Raw genomic sequence first — 17,230 nt, 5'->3', positions numbered from 1 at the left:
CCTCAGGCAGGAATTAAAGTAAAGGCAGTTGAAACAACATCACTCAACCATGAGTATCAGAACACAGCAGATAAATAAAAGTGATACATTGGAGTGTCTGCTGAAAGCAATGTTATATTTGTCCCTCATAAGAAAAAAAGCATATACACCCTGTAGTTTGAGCCAATCCGTGAGTTTTGAGGTTTCACCCCTTCTACATACCAGTATAGAAAGTCCACTGTGTAATGACTCTGGCTCAGGCCAGGCTTACTGATGGTGTCTGAGGCATGAATCGTGAGTGAGGACAGAACGCATTTACAGCAGAGATTATTTCAACATACAACTTTAAACACCTATGAGACATATTAACAGACAGAAGACGATCTTTACACATGCCTTATTCTAGTGCCAGATCATAAACCTTGTTAAACTGTAAAAAGGAGTTTAAACTGTTTAAAAAAAAAAGGTATTTTTAGGGTGATTCCTGAATCTCCTCCCCCCACAGATTTGGAGGAGCTGGTATGCCCCTGCTGAGAGGTAATGAGTTGCTGTGTCAAATCTCCAGAGACAACCTTCATCTTTCCACACGTCCTCTCCCTCTCTCTCTCTCTGTCAACATTCTGTCACCATCACGTCCAACATGCTCTTTCATTTTCACTGCCTGTCTGTCTATCTGTAAGAAGCTCTCCAACACTTCTCATTCTCTTTTCTGGTCTCTCTAGAAACGCAAGGCGAGTACAGAAACTGCTCCACTTTCTCAAGTGCATGGAAAATACAGCTGAAGTGAAACTGGGTCAAACTCCTCGCCAAAACTCACACAACTGAGTGCCTTATTTAACTCAGACAACCTTCCCAAACCTCAGCTTAAGCTTTCCCAATGCATTTTATTCCAGAAAATAAACACAGGAAGAATTACACGTCTATCTCTATGTCTTTCAGACACACAAACACACGCGCATACTGTGTCTGACGTCAACAGTAACAGATGAGAGAATGTGCGTGCATGAGAGACGAGCACGTCTGGACATGTGTGTGTGTGTCTCAGGTAAATAATGTCTGCGGGTATGGGAACCACACACCAAGACGCACTATGCGAGCAGCAGGACGGAACTGTCAGAGCAGTGACACACACTTCCCGCTGCTTCACCTCCTAGCAACCCTCTTCTGACTCACTTCCTGCCTGTTTGAGCATGCTCACTCCACGCTTTAACACCCCCACATGAGCCAGACAAAACACCTCTTTAACTACAGAGACAGAAGACGTGAGTCTGTTGTACTGAGGTTGCCTATATATAAGATACTGATGACCTATAATAATGGGCCTAGTCTCATTACATTCATCAGCTATAAGCTTTTATTAGCGAAGTTTTAGTTGGTAATATTCGGTAATAGTGAAAAACATTATTCTTCTAAATAGTATAAAATACATGCATATACATACGTAGTGAGCAGTACAAAGAGTCAAAAAAGATTCTGCCACTCATTGAAAAAGCTGTGAATATTACAAATTATCACAAAAGCAATAAATGCTGATAAATGGCCTACATTTATAACTTTTGCAAACCGTTCTTGTTCCTTCATAAGACAGCGAATGACCTCCTTAGAAAAGCTCAAGTTTCCCATTTTTTATTGTTTGGCACTTTAAACACTGTATTTAACTAAATCATACATAGCCAGTGTCTATCATGTTGTCTACCCTTCTTTCAAATGAATGAGTTGGATAGAAGTTTTTCAACAACTGGGATCAATATTTAGAAACTACTGAACGCAAACTGAATATTAATGCAAATCTTTCAATAAAGAGAAATAGACCACACTGATTAAACATACGCACATAACAAATAATTAATACACCACAGAGATAAGTAGTCCACTGTCATGGCCTTGCGCTGACTGCTAGAATACAAGGTCACTAGGTTGGCTTACCCAATCTGCTGCCATTGCGAGGCATGGCCATGAAGGAGCCCAGACTGCCTCCGATGACGCTGTGAGGCCGGCGCAGAGGAGGCTTCTTAAAGGACCCTGTGTACTGGTGCAGGAATGAGTGCATGCTGTGTGACGAGGGTGGCCGGCCATTCCTCACTATGGGTTCTGAAACAACAAAGAAAAATCATCTCAATTACTCATTTACAGCTGTCCTATATTTATCTTTATTATGAGAACCTTAGCAGATACAGATTCTGCTTGGTGCAACATCATTTGATTATGAAATGTGATTACCAGGATAATGACTGTGGTCAGGTGATTATGTAACAATAATAATAATATGACAGGTGTGGATGCAGGAAACTTACTTCTGTACTTTGTGACTTAACATGTTGATAGTGTGGAAATCCTGTCAAAGGTTGTCTTGATCAACTTTATTTGGTATATAAACTTAATATATAGTCTGACACTATAAGGCAGTGTACAACTAGATGGGTTGAACATACAATAGTTCCTTTAGTTCCTAAATGCTTTAAAATGTGTTTTTTTAGTTTGCCCGCAAAAGGAGCAGTAACAAGGTCAGTCAGCAAGATTGCAGCTCCATCCAAATCAAGCTCATAATTTTGGTGGCTAATGAAAGAGCTACTCTAGGTAACCTAGGCAAGAACTAAGCACCCAAGCAAAGGCGTCATGTTAAGTAACCCAGCAGGAAAGCATTCCATGCTTAAAATGCCATTAACAGTAAGGGTGCTCTGCTGTGATGCGCTGATAAAAGCAAACACACAGTACTGAAGATGCTGTATTATATTCCCAAAAGAAAAAGTATAAAGTACACATCTACCAAAAAGAAAATTACCTTCTTTAATCTAACCCAAACAAAATTAATTATTTGTCCACTGCGCTTCACTTTACAGTCCTAAGAAAAATAACAGTGCTTAAACTCAGGATGGACAGAAAACATGTTGTGACATTGGCTTCTAAATCAATCAATGCTAAAATATTCATTGACATTGTTGAGAAATAAAATACTAGAAATATGTTGCAATAAAAAAAACATAAAAATAAGTGAGAAAGAGGGGGTGAGGGAAAAACTGAGAGAAAGAGAGAGCAAAAGAAACACAGAGTGATCCAGAAAGATCATCAGACACACCTTTCACTTTTCATCTCTTTGCAAGCCAATCAGAGTACATCTGTTGCCATGACAACATTACCTTGAACTACAACTGGCAGCATTTGAGAAACCTCAGCTGATTGGTGCACCACTGTCACTATGACAACATTTAACCAATAGAAGACGCACATAATCTGTATGTATACACAGAGTGGGGTGCAGGGGCAGTGTTTTAGAGAGAAATATAAGTTTCAGACATCAGACACCACCACCTTAGACATTCAATTTAGTGTGTGGTGGCGGTTTCCTTTAGCATGCTTCAGAGATTCCTCTCTACATGGCATCACCAGGCACTTGTCTATAAAAATATCTCGTTTCCTCTATGTGGCTAGAAACATTTCAAACTTGTATGAGTCTTAGGAATGCCTCAAAATTGAATTCTTTTTTTTATAAGAACAACTGAAACAGCGCCAAAAAAGCAGCTAACCAGGACACTGTAGTTTTCTTTCATTCAAAAGAAATTAAGTCAAATTTGTCTGCCTTGTTGTTAGCTTTGTAACCAGTGTTGCCAGTGCGGCAGAGACCAGAGGTGTAGCCCTCTTCTCCCAGACTCACTTTTTAGATGTCTCAGACTGCCTTCCTTGAGTTTACAACATTGTCTTTAACCGAAGCAAAGCATATTTCCACTGAATATTCACTTTGTCCTGTAAGTGTAATACAATATTTCAACAGTAAAAGAGCTGATCATGTATTTTATTATGAAATAATTAACATTTCTACCAAACCCATTGTAATTCAGCTCTGTTTGCTATTAACTACACCAATTAGCTGGCTGGCTAACAAATAATTAGGTCATGTTGGTCAGCTTATGCAAACAGACTATTCCATAAAAAATGAAAAGAGTGACTGATAATGGATCCAACACTACACAACCACATGATCAATGATCTGATTTGCTAGACAGCTTGACTACAACTCCGTTTTTTGTAGTCAGTTTCCGCAGACTATCTGCTCCAGCCAAGGTGGTCAATGCGCTCTTTGCACAACTACTTCCGCATTCTCATCAGTGCTGCTCGAGCGTTTCCTGTTTGGATTTTCTAATACACTCGCTATGGCAGTATTTTCAGCTGGTGTTTACAAGAGCTTCTAAAAATTAACCTCAACGTCGAGGAGACCAGTAAAGCCTACCAATAGAAAGCTAGAGAAAGGCTTTAAACTATATGCATCTTCATACCTACACAACTACGAAGATTTTTTTCTTATATTTTACGTTAGCCCACACAGCTCAGCATTAGCTAGTATAGCTAACTAGCTTGCTAGGTGCATTACTGATAGTTGTTAGTTTCTTCTGTTATCAAATGGAAGTCTAATAAAATGCTAGTAATAATAATAATTCTAACTATAATGATCATTATAAAAATAATTATACAAATGCTAGCTATAATAATAATAATAATAATAATAATGAAAATAATATCTAGCTATAATAATAATAATAATAAAAATAATAATGCTAGCTATAATAATAGTAAAAAATAAGAATACAAATGCTAGCTATAATAATAATAATAATGCTAGCTATAATAATAATAATGATAATAATATCTAGCTATAATAATAATAATAAAAATGCCAGCTATAATAATAATAATAATAATAATATCTAGCTATAATTATAATAATAAAATGCCAGCTATAATAATAATAATAATAATAATATCTAGCTATAATTATAATAATAAAAATGCCAGCTATAATAATAATATCTAGCTATAATAATAATAATGCTAGCTATAATAATGATAATAATAATATCTAGCTATAATAATAATAATAATACTAATGCCAGCTATAATAATAATAATAATAATAATAATAATAATCTAACTATAATAAAAATGCTAGGTGGTGGATCATTCAGGCAAGTACCTTTAGCTGATCTCCTATCCCAAACACGTGGAGCCTGGGTGCTGTCACGTTAATTATTCCATATTCCAATTATTCCAAGCAGTGGCACTGCATGCTTTGCCAGTCGTCTCCAAGCTTCTGACGTTTTTGGTTTAACCAGGTAGTCTGGTATTAAATGTTTGCTACAGACCTTTCATACAGCGAAATGGTAAAGTGGTGCCGACTGATGTTCATTAGCCGCTGTTTATTAAATCACTCTGAGCAGGGAAGCTATGAAAGCCTAAAGCTTCCATAAAACTTAGTCGACGCCGTGCAAAAAGGAACACAGCAGTGCTTAAAACGGCTTGAAAACTTCACGCTGGATACTCATTTTGACCTCTCGCTAGTAAAAAATGTACGTTTTGCCTATACAGGCGAATGTAAACAATACAACCGGAAACGTCCGAGCCGTATTTTTTGAAAACGGAAATGCGTCAGAGCCGTGAGTGCAAGGAGCCCATTACTCTACTCCTAAATATAGATCAGTCTTCTTATGCTATAGCAAAATACCATTAAATAAACTGTTCAAAAACTCTTCTAAAACAGCATGGAGATGTGATTGGAAATGACAACAGTAGGTCAAATTAAAATTCAGTTCCATCATACAGTTTAATAATGGGTCAAGCTGCCATTATCATTGGGTTCATCCACTTCGAATGACTGCTTGCTACACTTGCTTGCTTTTTTTTTTCCCAGTAGGCCACAGTTTTTGGATACACTGGCTTGATATTGTATTAATTAATTAATTAATTAATTAATTAATTGTAATAATTTTTATCTTAAAATATCAGAATCATGTTGATTGCACCCTGGCTGCAATTGGATGAATGCTTTATAAGTCATTGGCACTGCGGGCAGTATTACTGCTATTGCACTGTTTAACATTTTTGGAGCCATAGTTCTTTAAAACCCTATTACATTACTGTGCCAATCCACATGTATATTTCACTTTTAGAGCATATTTCACTTTTTCTCTCATCTTGCCAACAAATAGTTGTGTAAAGTTAAGACCTAACATGCTGTGACAAAAAGGTTTAAAAGAACATCAGTTATGTTTAATCAGCAGAACATTTTAAGGTAGTCTGAATACTTAAGGTAAAATTGAGCCTCTGGAGAGGTAATTTACCATTAGTTTGAAGCACCAAAACTGAGTGTAGCCTCAGTGCTTAGTGAGTACATGTTTTGGTCTGTGTGTCCACCATTCTCCACCTGTCTCTACCACCTGTGCCTGTGCGCACACACTCCTGCCAATGCCACCTGTTCAGCTACCAGATACTGTTCCCTCGCGCCTTCGACCCCTTATGCACATTCACAGGGTTACAGCACTGGGTTAATTTGGGTTACATAAGGAGATAAAGGCTCCTCTCAAGTTTATCTAAATCAAAACATGAAGCCTTGTTTTCTCTCTTTCACACACGCACGCACGCGCTTACAATTTTGGCCTATGACACTTGGGATCAGTCACACTGAAGAACTGCCCCCTTATCAGATTTATTTAACATTCAAAGCTGTTGTTTCAAGTATTAAGTTATGTTGTTGCTGCATGCAGCAATATGGGAACTGAGGGCTGTCTACACAAAGAGAATCTGTAAGGCTCTGTACTAGTTCAGACAGCCACAATTTGTGATGAATCTAAATGAAGCTATCTAGATGTGACTGAAGTGTAAATGTTCAGTTTAAAACAAAAATATTGCATAACTCTTTAGTCCGTCCACTTTCACCGGCTTAAAAGTAATTGCACGCTGACTAATGAGCTGTTTCATTATCAGGTGTTACCAGCTCCCTCATTATTTTATAACAAATTAAAAGCCAAGTCTGGAGTTGATTTCTAATATTCTATGCTATGCAGGTGGTTGATACAAGTGTAGCAGCCAACAATTAGATAAAACACAGCTAAAGTTAAAATATATCAGAGAGAGATCAGAAACTTGTGTGTAAGTGGCAAATTGAACAAGTGAGCACATTTTTTTAAAGTACTTTTTTTGAAGGAAGTGTAAAAATACATTAAATTACATTTTCAAACATCATTATAACTATTTCAATATACTGACAGCAGAATAAATGCATAAGCAGTCACAAATTTAAAATGAAAATACCCTCATAGTAGACTGAATTGTATTAAAATGTAGCAAATTTCATATTAATTCCACTCTTTGTAATGAAATGTGAACTTGGTTAGTGTTCTTTAGGCATTTACAATATATTTTTTTGTGAAATGAGAAAGATGAAGTTGGGTTATGGTTATGAAGAAAGAAAACTAAATAGTTCCGTGTATCCTGCAAAATTGTCAGAACATTTTTCTTAATGCTTCTTAATGTTTTTAATGGTTAAATGCAAATCATATGCAGTCAGTGTCTACCAAAAACAAATTAGTAAAAAAAAAAAAAAGCTTGTCTATTGGAACGGAAAAATCATGTTTATATTATGATATAAGTTTCTTAAGAATGCTAAAACTTTTGGTGACTATATACTTTATACTACAGAAAGACACTGACTGCATATGATTTGCTTTTAAGCATTGAAAACATTAGGAAGCATTAAGAAAACATTTCTGATGATTTTGGAGTATACACAGTATACACTTTTAAGTTTCCTTTCTTCATAACCATAACCCAGCTTCATCTTACTCATTTGGAGTGCAAGAGTACAACACGTAAGCAACTTCTTACTAGGGAGGCTTTTACATGACTTGTTGCTAGGCAACAGAGCTCCAGTGAGAATGGCATGAGCTCTTGTGCCACAAGGGCTGGTTCCATTGCTCCCTGGTGACTGTCTCCTCAGGATCTATGTACAAATCCAATAACTACTGCAGCAGTGACACAATCTCAAACACACAAGCATGTACGTTTTGTCCATAACTTTGCAGACATCTGCTCATTTAAAATTTCTTCCAAAACCTAGAGTATTATAATGTGCTATTCCCCTATTTGCTGTAGTAAAAGCCTCCTCCCTTTTCACCCTGCTCTAATATTGTAAAATTAAAAATGGATAACTCTTTAGTTTACGCTACATTTTGCAAATACCACTCCATTTCACCTCAAAAGAGCTAGATGGAGCACCAACACTTCAGAAAACACAGCCCAATCCTTAAACCACTCTAGCCAGTATTTGCCATTAGCCACGGTGATTTTAAGCTGAGGTGTGTCTGCCTTGGGGCATCACATTCTGCCAATTCTTTCTTTCATATATACTGTGAGTGTATGTGCATGCATGCGCACGTGCAAAACAACTAAATGCTTGTGTGCACTAAAAGCCTGTCAAAGATCACAAGATTTCAAAATCCTAATCAATGTTGAAAATGTAAAAAGCCCCACAAAATATAATTTTCAGTGAAAAACAGAAGCCCCACACTACACAAGTGTCTTGCTCTCTGATCCAATTCCAGCCTGTGATTTTTTTAAAAACTACAAAAATGCACTGATAGTAGAAAGCTATTCACTATGGCTGCTAATAATCATGTCTGGTAATCACAAGAGGACTTCTCAAGATGCTTTGCTACGAGAGTGGTTCGGATTTAAAAGTAAATGTTGGATCCATTAATCCATTAATTGGACCCAATCAAAATTCTTTGGATCAGATACGGACATTTCAACCTACTTTCTGATTATACTGGGAGAAGGCTTGGGTTTCTCCCAAACAAGCTTTGCAGATGGCAGTCAGGTGAGTACTGTGCTGGAGGTAGGGTTGGTTGACATAGCAGTAATACCGTATAAAGCTATATTAAAACATTTTAACGTCATCTCCAAACGAGGAAAGAATTTCATAAATATAACGTGTAAGACCTGCCAAATATCTGTCTCTAATTTATAGGTCAAAATAGCATTTAAGATGGTCACAGGGTAGGGGCAATCTCTGGGGGGGGACTGAAATTTACTCCATGTGTGTGCCATTTAAATTGTAGAAAAGCCACTAAACCTGGACATGGTATGTGCAAGGTGTGCCTCACAACACTCCTAAGATTCTCACTCTGCCCCCCTGAGAGAGACTCTATGTTTCTGGATCTAGGTTGAACGAAAACAATTAGCATTTTGTTTGTTAAGAACAAAAACAGCAGCATTACTTGTGCTTAAACTATAAATCCTTTCTCTTAGCATATTGCTAAACTTCAGTGGAACATTGACTGTATGACTGACTCAAACATGAGTGCATTTTTTTCAAGTTACATTTTTTTTATTTGATCATTTTTTCAGTTTAAAACAACCCAGAATGTGACGGTACTGTAACCACCTAAACTCAGAACTTACGCAATTGCCAGCAGTAATACTATAAATGCCAGTAATGTTTTAACACAGTATGAAAAAAGTGGATAGCACCCAACCCTAGCTGGAGGTGAGGACTTTCTGCACAGAAAAAGCCAAAAGAGAGAAAGTAGATAAAGCCAAGGCTAAAACAGGGTTTAAACATACAGCATGCTTGTAACCTTTTTCTGTACACACTGAGACATTCTGTTCAGCTCAGTTCAGAACTCATGGTGAGGTGGACTTTCAGGCATGATCTCAATGTTACGCTTCTTCATCAGAGAATCAGCATCCACCCCACATTACAGGATACAGATTTACAAAAAATGGAATGAAACATGCTCTGTGGCATTGGAATAATACATGTCAGCTTCTGAAGGCTACCATGTGAAAGCTGCTGCACTTCACAGCTTACAGCTTAGTCATAACTAATTTCTTTAGTCCTCGGGCACAAAACAATTACAGTTATACTGGCAAATGTGTTTTAAAAAATGTGGTTTACCAAAGGCTTTTTGCTTCATGTGCAGCAGGTGCTCACTGAGGCGAGCAGAGTAAAAGAAGACGACTCTCTGGGAATGGATGGTTACGTAATGGCAGGGTCCTTATAAATCATTCAGCAGCCTGTTTCAAAGTACTCTGGTCAACAATACGGTCACCCTACCAGAAACAACCCAACATGCACTCGGTGTGCAAATGAGTGAATCCACAACATAAGTTTAGAATATATGAGAATATATACATACACACAAGAACATCAGTGATTTAAATGAACTGCAATAGCAGTTACCAACATAAAAGCAAGACTATTACTTCATCTACAACATTCACATTTAGACAGACTACTGTAAAACCCAGTCAAAGCAGTCTTTTTTACTTTAGGAAATGTCAACATAATCAAAGCATAAGGTTATGCGCAGCCTTTGGTATGAGGGGCAGCTTGGTTTCATAAACTAGCAGTACAGACATTCATTCTCCTGCAGTCCCAATTTTAGCAGTAGCTGGTAGGGGCACATGTCCTAACTGTGGCATTTGAACTGTATAATTCAGGAAGGTTTGAGGCAGGAAATTAGCCAGCTCTTTTGAATTGTGTCTACTGGCACAGCTGCCTATGCACCGTGTGCACGCAATGAACCGGACGCTGCACAAATCGCACCCTGCTGCCCTTCCCCTTAAAAGCTCCATGTCAAGGGAGGGTCCCAACATCCAGAGTTTTTCAGCAGTTACAAGCCCTAGAATAAACTCAAAAAATTGTATTAGTTTTACAACATGACAAACCAAAAATCATAATTAACAAATATTAAATAATACAGGAATGTTCACCAGATTTCTTCAGAAATCAGTAATCCATGTCGTATTAATAATACACACACATATTAATAGCAAATATTTATATTTTGGACAGGTAATCTGTCCTTTGGTAGATACGTCTTGGAAAATTATACCAGTGCAGATTTAGCTTTTGCATAAAACATAATGTAACTCGTCTCCAAAACAACAAATAACTAAAACCTACCATCAAAAAATATTATTGCACTGCCCAGTAGCTGATTTTAGCTATAGAAAACAGATTAATTTTCCCGGTACATTTAAGGACAGCAACAGAACGAGACTGCAGTTTTATTTAAAACGACACCAAAATGAGTTCACAGTGTATAAAGCCTGATTGTCCGCTTTGAATCAGCCTGTTTATTACCAGAGACTATCAATTAAGTGTGCCTGTAGGCAGAGGAGCTAAATCAGTTCAACTCTTACAGTCACATGCTACATTCTCCACAAACTCTGCTCACAGGACTGTGATGACTTATGTAATTACCAGCTGACTTGGAGAAGGAATAATGAACAAGTGCTGAAAAAAGGGAAGAAAGAGAAATAATGTCTTCCGTTCCCCCTTCCAGCCTTAATTATACACCAGTCACCGCTGATAAAAACAGTAACGATTTCTCTAGTTCATCATTTACCCAGTCTTGACCTGGACTGTCCCGGTCATGCATACATTTTACTGCAGTTTTCAATGGCAGTTTCAGTGGCAAAATCTAAGTATATGGAGTAAAACATCGAGCTTGTTCAGAAATGTGAGGCAAAGGGATTAACACAGCAGTGTGTGATTACAGGCTTGGAGTGAGTTACTCTTAACACATAATCTGGATTTAAATACAGATTACATGGATGTCAGAGTAATCGGTTATGTCACTCCCAAATTAGTGAAAAATTAGGTTTTAGTCAATAAATTAAATTCTGCATTTAGACCAAATCTTTCACAGAAGTGCAAAGCAGTTTATTGAAAACATGACACACCAACCCAGAAAAAACAGGACTTTGTCTAACTTCTCTGAACACTATTAGCTAAACTGCATACATTTTCCCCTACACAAAACAAAACAAAAAAAAAAGTTATAGATAAAAACAAGTTTTAGTTAAGGCAGGAATAGTCTCGAGTAAATAGTAATTGATAATAACGAATCATAAAAGAAGCCTAAAGGCTAAAAACTGTTACAAAACATTCTGTTTTGTAATCTGTGTGCATTCGAAGGATGGCGAATTTTGGTAGAAAGGCAACTACTGTAAACGCAACTCACCAAATTGATAACATACTGAAGTCCAACAAACACTATGAACCAATCGATGTGGAGTTTAGGGCAATGTGGGTGATGATTACAGAATTTGACAGAAGTTCTTTAGTGAACTCCAGAGGGAAACCAAAACTAAATGTACACATTTCAAGAACAACTTTCAGGTTGGACAACCCGCCTAAATATCTGTGCTTTGACCTCCTATATATGACTTAAAAATAAAATACAATGTGTGCTACATAAAAACACAAATGTGTACAAGGTGCTAGCTATTTTATTAAGTGTCTATAAGAGGTTCTATGAACTTTCCACTTATTAAGGTTGCTTAGCTGCTTTGTGTGGCTTACAAAATCTGTTAATCTTTCTATAAGGACCCCTGCTCTCTGCCGTGTAATACAGTAAAGCACTTTTTTCCACTGCTGTACAGGTTTTCCATCACTTCAATTCCACAACTAATCAAGGTCCTACAGCAGCCTGTAATCTCCACCACTTAACCCTTACAGTGACACAGCAAACACAACACAGAGCCAAACACAGATAAGCTTATATAGTAGAGATGTCAATCTCTGACCTCTTAACAGCACAGTTCGATTACACTCTTTACACAATGAAAGGTGCAACAAATGTTACTTTAGAAGAACAATTTTTGATTACATAAAAACCTTTTTGTAATTAAGAATTAACAATGACAAATGCAAAGCATGACTACACGGACATGCTACAGGTCACGTGACCAAAATTTTTATTGTGTCCCATGACTTTTGCCATGGATGTTAAAGAATACAGGACTGAGCTGCTGAGTTTGTAGTTGCCTCTCGCATTTAATTTAAATGTGATTTCCTACTGAGGCTGTGCAATATAGAAAATAAACACTCACAATATGATGAATCATTGTTATATTGGCCAGCTATATTTCTGCCAGAGTTGCTTGTCTGTTTTTTTAGAGAACTTTATTCAGACCCCACAGGTCACAATCATTACCACACCTGCTGTCATGTGTATGGTAATAACTTCTGTGACGTATTCCCGAAGTAATACCTTGATGAAATGCCTGCACGTCCCATCTATCTGGTCCCGACTACCAGACCTCACACAAACACATCTCCTTATCATGAGCACTCTGGCCACTGTTTAACTCTACTTAAAGTGTGCCAAGCGATCCAGCGGTCTAAAGCACTGCCACTAAGAGCGAGAGGTTGCAGGTTCAAACCCCTGCTCATGCAGCGTTGCCATCAGCTGACATCAGCTGCCATCAACTGCCACCCTCTGGGTGGGTAGATGGCGCTCTCTCCACACATCACTAAAGGGTGATGTTCGCAGCACAGGCATCTGTGAGCTGATATACAGAAACCGAGTCGCTGCACTTTCTTTCAAGCGCACTGTCTACTCGGCAGTGCTGCATCTGCAGCAGCTCGAAAAGAAGCGGTGGCTGGCCTCACATGTGTCGGAGGACACGTGTTGGTCTTTACCCTCCTGGTGTGTTGGGGCATTACTAGTGATAGAGGGAGTCCTAAAAGTGGGCTGAGCAAAATTGGGGAGAAAATGGAGAAGAGGGAAAAAAAAAAAAAAACGTACAACTTACAAGTTTAAGTGTGAGAATTTCTAACTCCACATTTTTTGGGATAAATTTGGTGTAGAATTAAAACAAACATTTTGCAAAAAAATTAAAAAAATGTAATGTGCGAAAATGTTTATGTTCGAAAAGACTCCAGACAAGCTTGAGAAAGTCAATGCATTTAAATTACCCTTCAAATCAATCCATATAGACAACACCTAAATATACTCACCGCTGTCCTTACTACTGTTCTCCTCTATGGTCATCTGCTCGGCAAGTTCAGAGAGGGACTCGTCGATGGTCTGACTGCCGCGGAGTGTAAGCGACAATCGCCTCTTAAATCTCTTCATCTTCTCCATGGGCCTCTGAGGCAGAGGACGCCTGTTAAGACACAAATAGAACTTATTACACTAAAGTTCATTGTTAGTTACTATGAATTTACAAATATATTGTAAAACTGTTCAAATGTACCTTCAAGAGACGCAAACAATACTTCCACTTGTAATATAATATAAAATAACTGAACTATGTTAGAAAACATCTGTCCAAGACACAATAAAAACTCCCAGTGCAACTAAAACTCCTTTCAGTGCAGTGCACCATTGATAAGTTAATCAGCATTAACAGTCATTTTCTTCAACAGCATGCACTACTAAAGCTTTAAAAAAATAAAGGACAGCTAGAACATGAGGCATTTCTAGGCAACAGCCATCTTTAGGATGGAACAGGAGGAAGTAGAATTAATGAACCATCATAATAAACAACTGGTTTCTACAAATAAGCACATTCGCATATTCTGTTTTACACAGAATTCAGCTTTCAGCCCTGCGCACAGCTAGGCTATGGTAAAGTCTGCTGGAAAAGCTTCAACTTCAGGCCTTAAACATGGTCCACATGACAAAGGCAAGAAAAGAAAATGGAGAAAAACTGGGAAGAAAAACTCACTCATGAATAATCAACAAGCTTTTAATAAAATATTCATGGAAGGCAGAAAACAGTCATTATAGACACCTCAGCACATTAATAAAACACACAAGAATACAGGCATGCACAACCACACACACACTTTTACATACAAATCCATAGCAAACAAATATTTTTGAAATAGAATGTTCATAAATAGCAATGACTACCACTGCAACAAAAACACTTCTTGCATGAAATCAAAATAACTCTGTTATTTAGACTGATGGCATTAACTTCAAACAAGCTCAATTAACTCTCAAAACTTGGCAAAGCTGGGCAACTGACTGGAATTAATCAAAACCAACATTCAAAACCTATAACCAATTTATTCTGGTCCATATTTGGTTGGCTGTTCTTAAAGTGTGTATATGCGACTCCCCCTGTCCAGTCTGCAACACGGAAGTAACAGGTTTAAGAACTCAAACGCTGAGCCATCTAAGCAACTCAAGCTGCTTGTACCAAAGAACATTCATTAACTAAAATCAAAGTCAACTCTTTAATAAATTGTGATGTTGATTTGAGGTCATACCATTCAGCACTAATACATATGCACCCATCTGTATTCATTCACACACCTATAGTACTTACGGTAAATCTGCAGCAAATCTGAAGCATGGTTGCCATAATATTGCTAAAATATTCTAAATAATGACTTTATGAGGGTGTATTATTTCTGACTGTAATTTCTGCCTTGAATAGTAAATGTCCTCCTAAATCACTACCACTTACGGAAACTATTACCTCAACAGAAAAAGAATCCAAATTATTTACCAACTGACAATTAAAATCCTCTATACAGCAATAATTAATTAAGAATCTGTACGTGGGCCTCTGCCTACAGATCCGTGTTTCACGGAAACACCTAAATACTGTGCTACATTTTTTCTGTATTTTTTTACAGACCGTTCTGATTGCGTTGTACACAGGAACATGGCAAGGACAATCACACAATGTGCTTTTGAGAGATGGATGGGATAAGAAGGGTAATGCTAATGGAAAGTGAATAAAAGGTAGGTCAGCATCTCAGCATGCCGACATCAAGGTGACACCAGACCCTTAACTCAGATAATAAGAGGGCCATTTCATCTGAACACACTAGCTGCATGTGTGCTGAGTGTATGTGTGCGTGCGCACATGTGAGCATGCACAATGGGCAGAAACAGTCCTGCTGGCTCCATGGACAAGGTGTTTCCTGCTGCCTGAAGCAGCATAGTCAGCATCAAGGTAGTGAGAGAAATATGGCGCGCACACACACACACACAATATCCGGTGCAGCTAGGTGGCTGTGTTCAGGTGGAGCTTGGTTTCTGTTCTACTATACATGTGACGTGGTGAGTACTAGAAGTAACAATAGGTTAAGGGGGGGACAAGGGATGGGTATCATTTTTAAATGTTCTATACCGATATGATCTTTGAATTCGATACCGATACCCAAACAATACTTTTTCAATACCTTGTTTTGAATTGTTGAGTTGTTCTACAAAAGTGTCCTGACAGAAAAACAAGTTAACACACACACGTATGCACACACACACAAATACACACACACACCATCTGTTTGACACAGACTTGGGGAAAGAGGCAGACCCAGCCAACTCCCCTCCCTACCTCAAAGAAGGATTAGTAAGAATTAAAGCACTAACTGTCACAGCTCCATCAAGCCTCAACTCCAGCAGCATCACACACTAGCTCTCTATTCCACAGTGGGGTCACACATGCCACTGAACAGAACACAATCTGGACACTTTCAAGACCTACACAGCACCATACTTACAGACAAAGCCATACACACAATCTGTAGATGCTAATGGAGCACATCTTGTCAAACAGCTGGTGATTCGGACTGTAATGCCAGCTGAGAGAATCCTGACACAGCCTGCAGCTCTGTGTGTGTCTGTGTGACTGAACAGTTGACATTCCTGTGCGTCAGGACCTGTCCGGACAGGGCACAACTATTTGCAAACTCTTTACTATACAGACATGTTTTTACACAAAAGGTTTTACAATCAGCAAAAAACTGTAAGGTAATACAGCATAATACTACAAAAATAGCCCTATAATAGTATAATAAAAGCCCTCTTTTATAATCCAAATCCAGCCAAATCCTGTCTTTCTTCAGAGACCTCTAATTCTGTGAAATAAAGCAGGGCTAAACAGAAACATCTGAAAACTTTTTACAAAAAACATCTCACATGGTATTCATTCATACTAGAGACCACAACTAGACATTTTAAAATTAATTAAAAAAAATGATGGAATGTGACCTTTAAAAGAATGAAACAAAAGCAATACTTTATCTAGAAGAAACAGCACATATCTGCTTAAACAGAATTACATCACTGAGCAAAGTTTAGATTCTCATCATGCACAAAATGCAAACCATGGCTGCCTATGATTTACAATATATGTGCTTTATGTTTTTATTGCTCTTCTTAAGGGCTGGCGTCTGCAATTTAGTCAATGCCTCACCCATGTATGAAAAATAGGTTTACTTAATTTCAGGTACACTTATTTTTTTAGGCACTTTTCCCATGATTTTTTTAAAAAGGCTTGGTGTGTATCTTTAGTTTTACATGAATGGTCTGTTGTAGCAGATCACTCTCCTGCGAATGCATACACAAACCCTGATCACGCATTTCCTAAACCTCACCCTCTGTCAAAAGCCCGCCTAATGAGAACGTCTGACAATCTGGTGGGGGCAACATGTGCATTGCAGTTAATTTATAGACCCATAGCCTCCCAATGCCCCTGCACTGTGCACTAGAGACATCACACACACACGCGTTCATGACCCCCCCCCCTCATGTGATTTCAGTCTTTGATGCTGGCCTACAGGGGGACAGATATGTGCTGGTTCTTTAAGCTCAGCACTTTCTTCTCTGCTGGGGGCCATCTCATTAAAACACAAGCTTGCCTGCGTGCACACACACACACACAC

At 38.1% G+C, this 17,230-nt stretch overlaps 1 protein-coding gene across 3 annotated transcripts in view; it reads right to left on the bottom strand.

The window, feature by feature from the left end:
• cdk17 (cyclin-dependent kinase 17) overlaps positions 1 to 17,230 on the bottom strand; it is a 65,562-nt gene that overhangs the window by 20,038 nt on the left and 28,294 nt on the right. For 2 of the 3 annotated variants that reach the window (XM_049473355.1, XM_049473354.1), the window contains 2 exons: positions 13,559 to 13,707; positions 1,906 to 2,070 (listed from right to left, as the gene is read on the bottom strand). In XM_049473355.1, the coding sequence (XP_049329312.1) occupies positions 1,906 to 2,070; positions 13,559 to 13,685 (292 nt within the window). In that variant the 5' untranslated portion in view covers positions 13,686 to 13,707. Of the gene's footprint in view, positions 1 to 1,905; positions 2,071 to 13,558; positions 13,708 to 16,066; positions 16,205 to 17,230 lie in introns of those variants that run through there. The other variant, XM_007232260.4, reaches the window with a different exon arrangement.

This window comes from Astyanax mexicanus, chromosome 2 (assembly GCF_023375975.1).
Source record: "Astyanax mexicanus isolate ESR-SI-001 chromosome 2, AstMex3_surface, whole genome shotgun sequence".
NCBI classification, from domain to species: domain Eukaryota; kingdom Metazoa; phylum Chordata; class Actinopteri; order Characiformes; family Acestrorhamphidae; genus Astyanax; species Astyanax mexicanus.
Note: the sequence above shows the minus strand (reverse complement) of the source record. Positions and strands in the feature narration are given on the sequence as shown.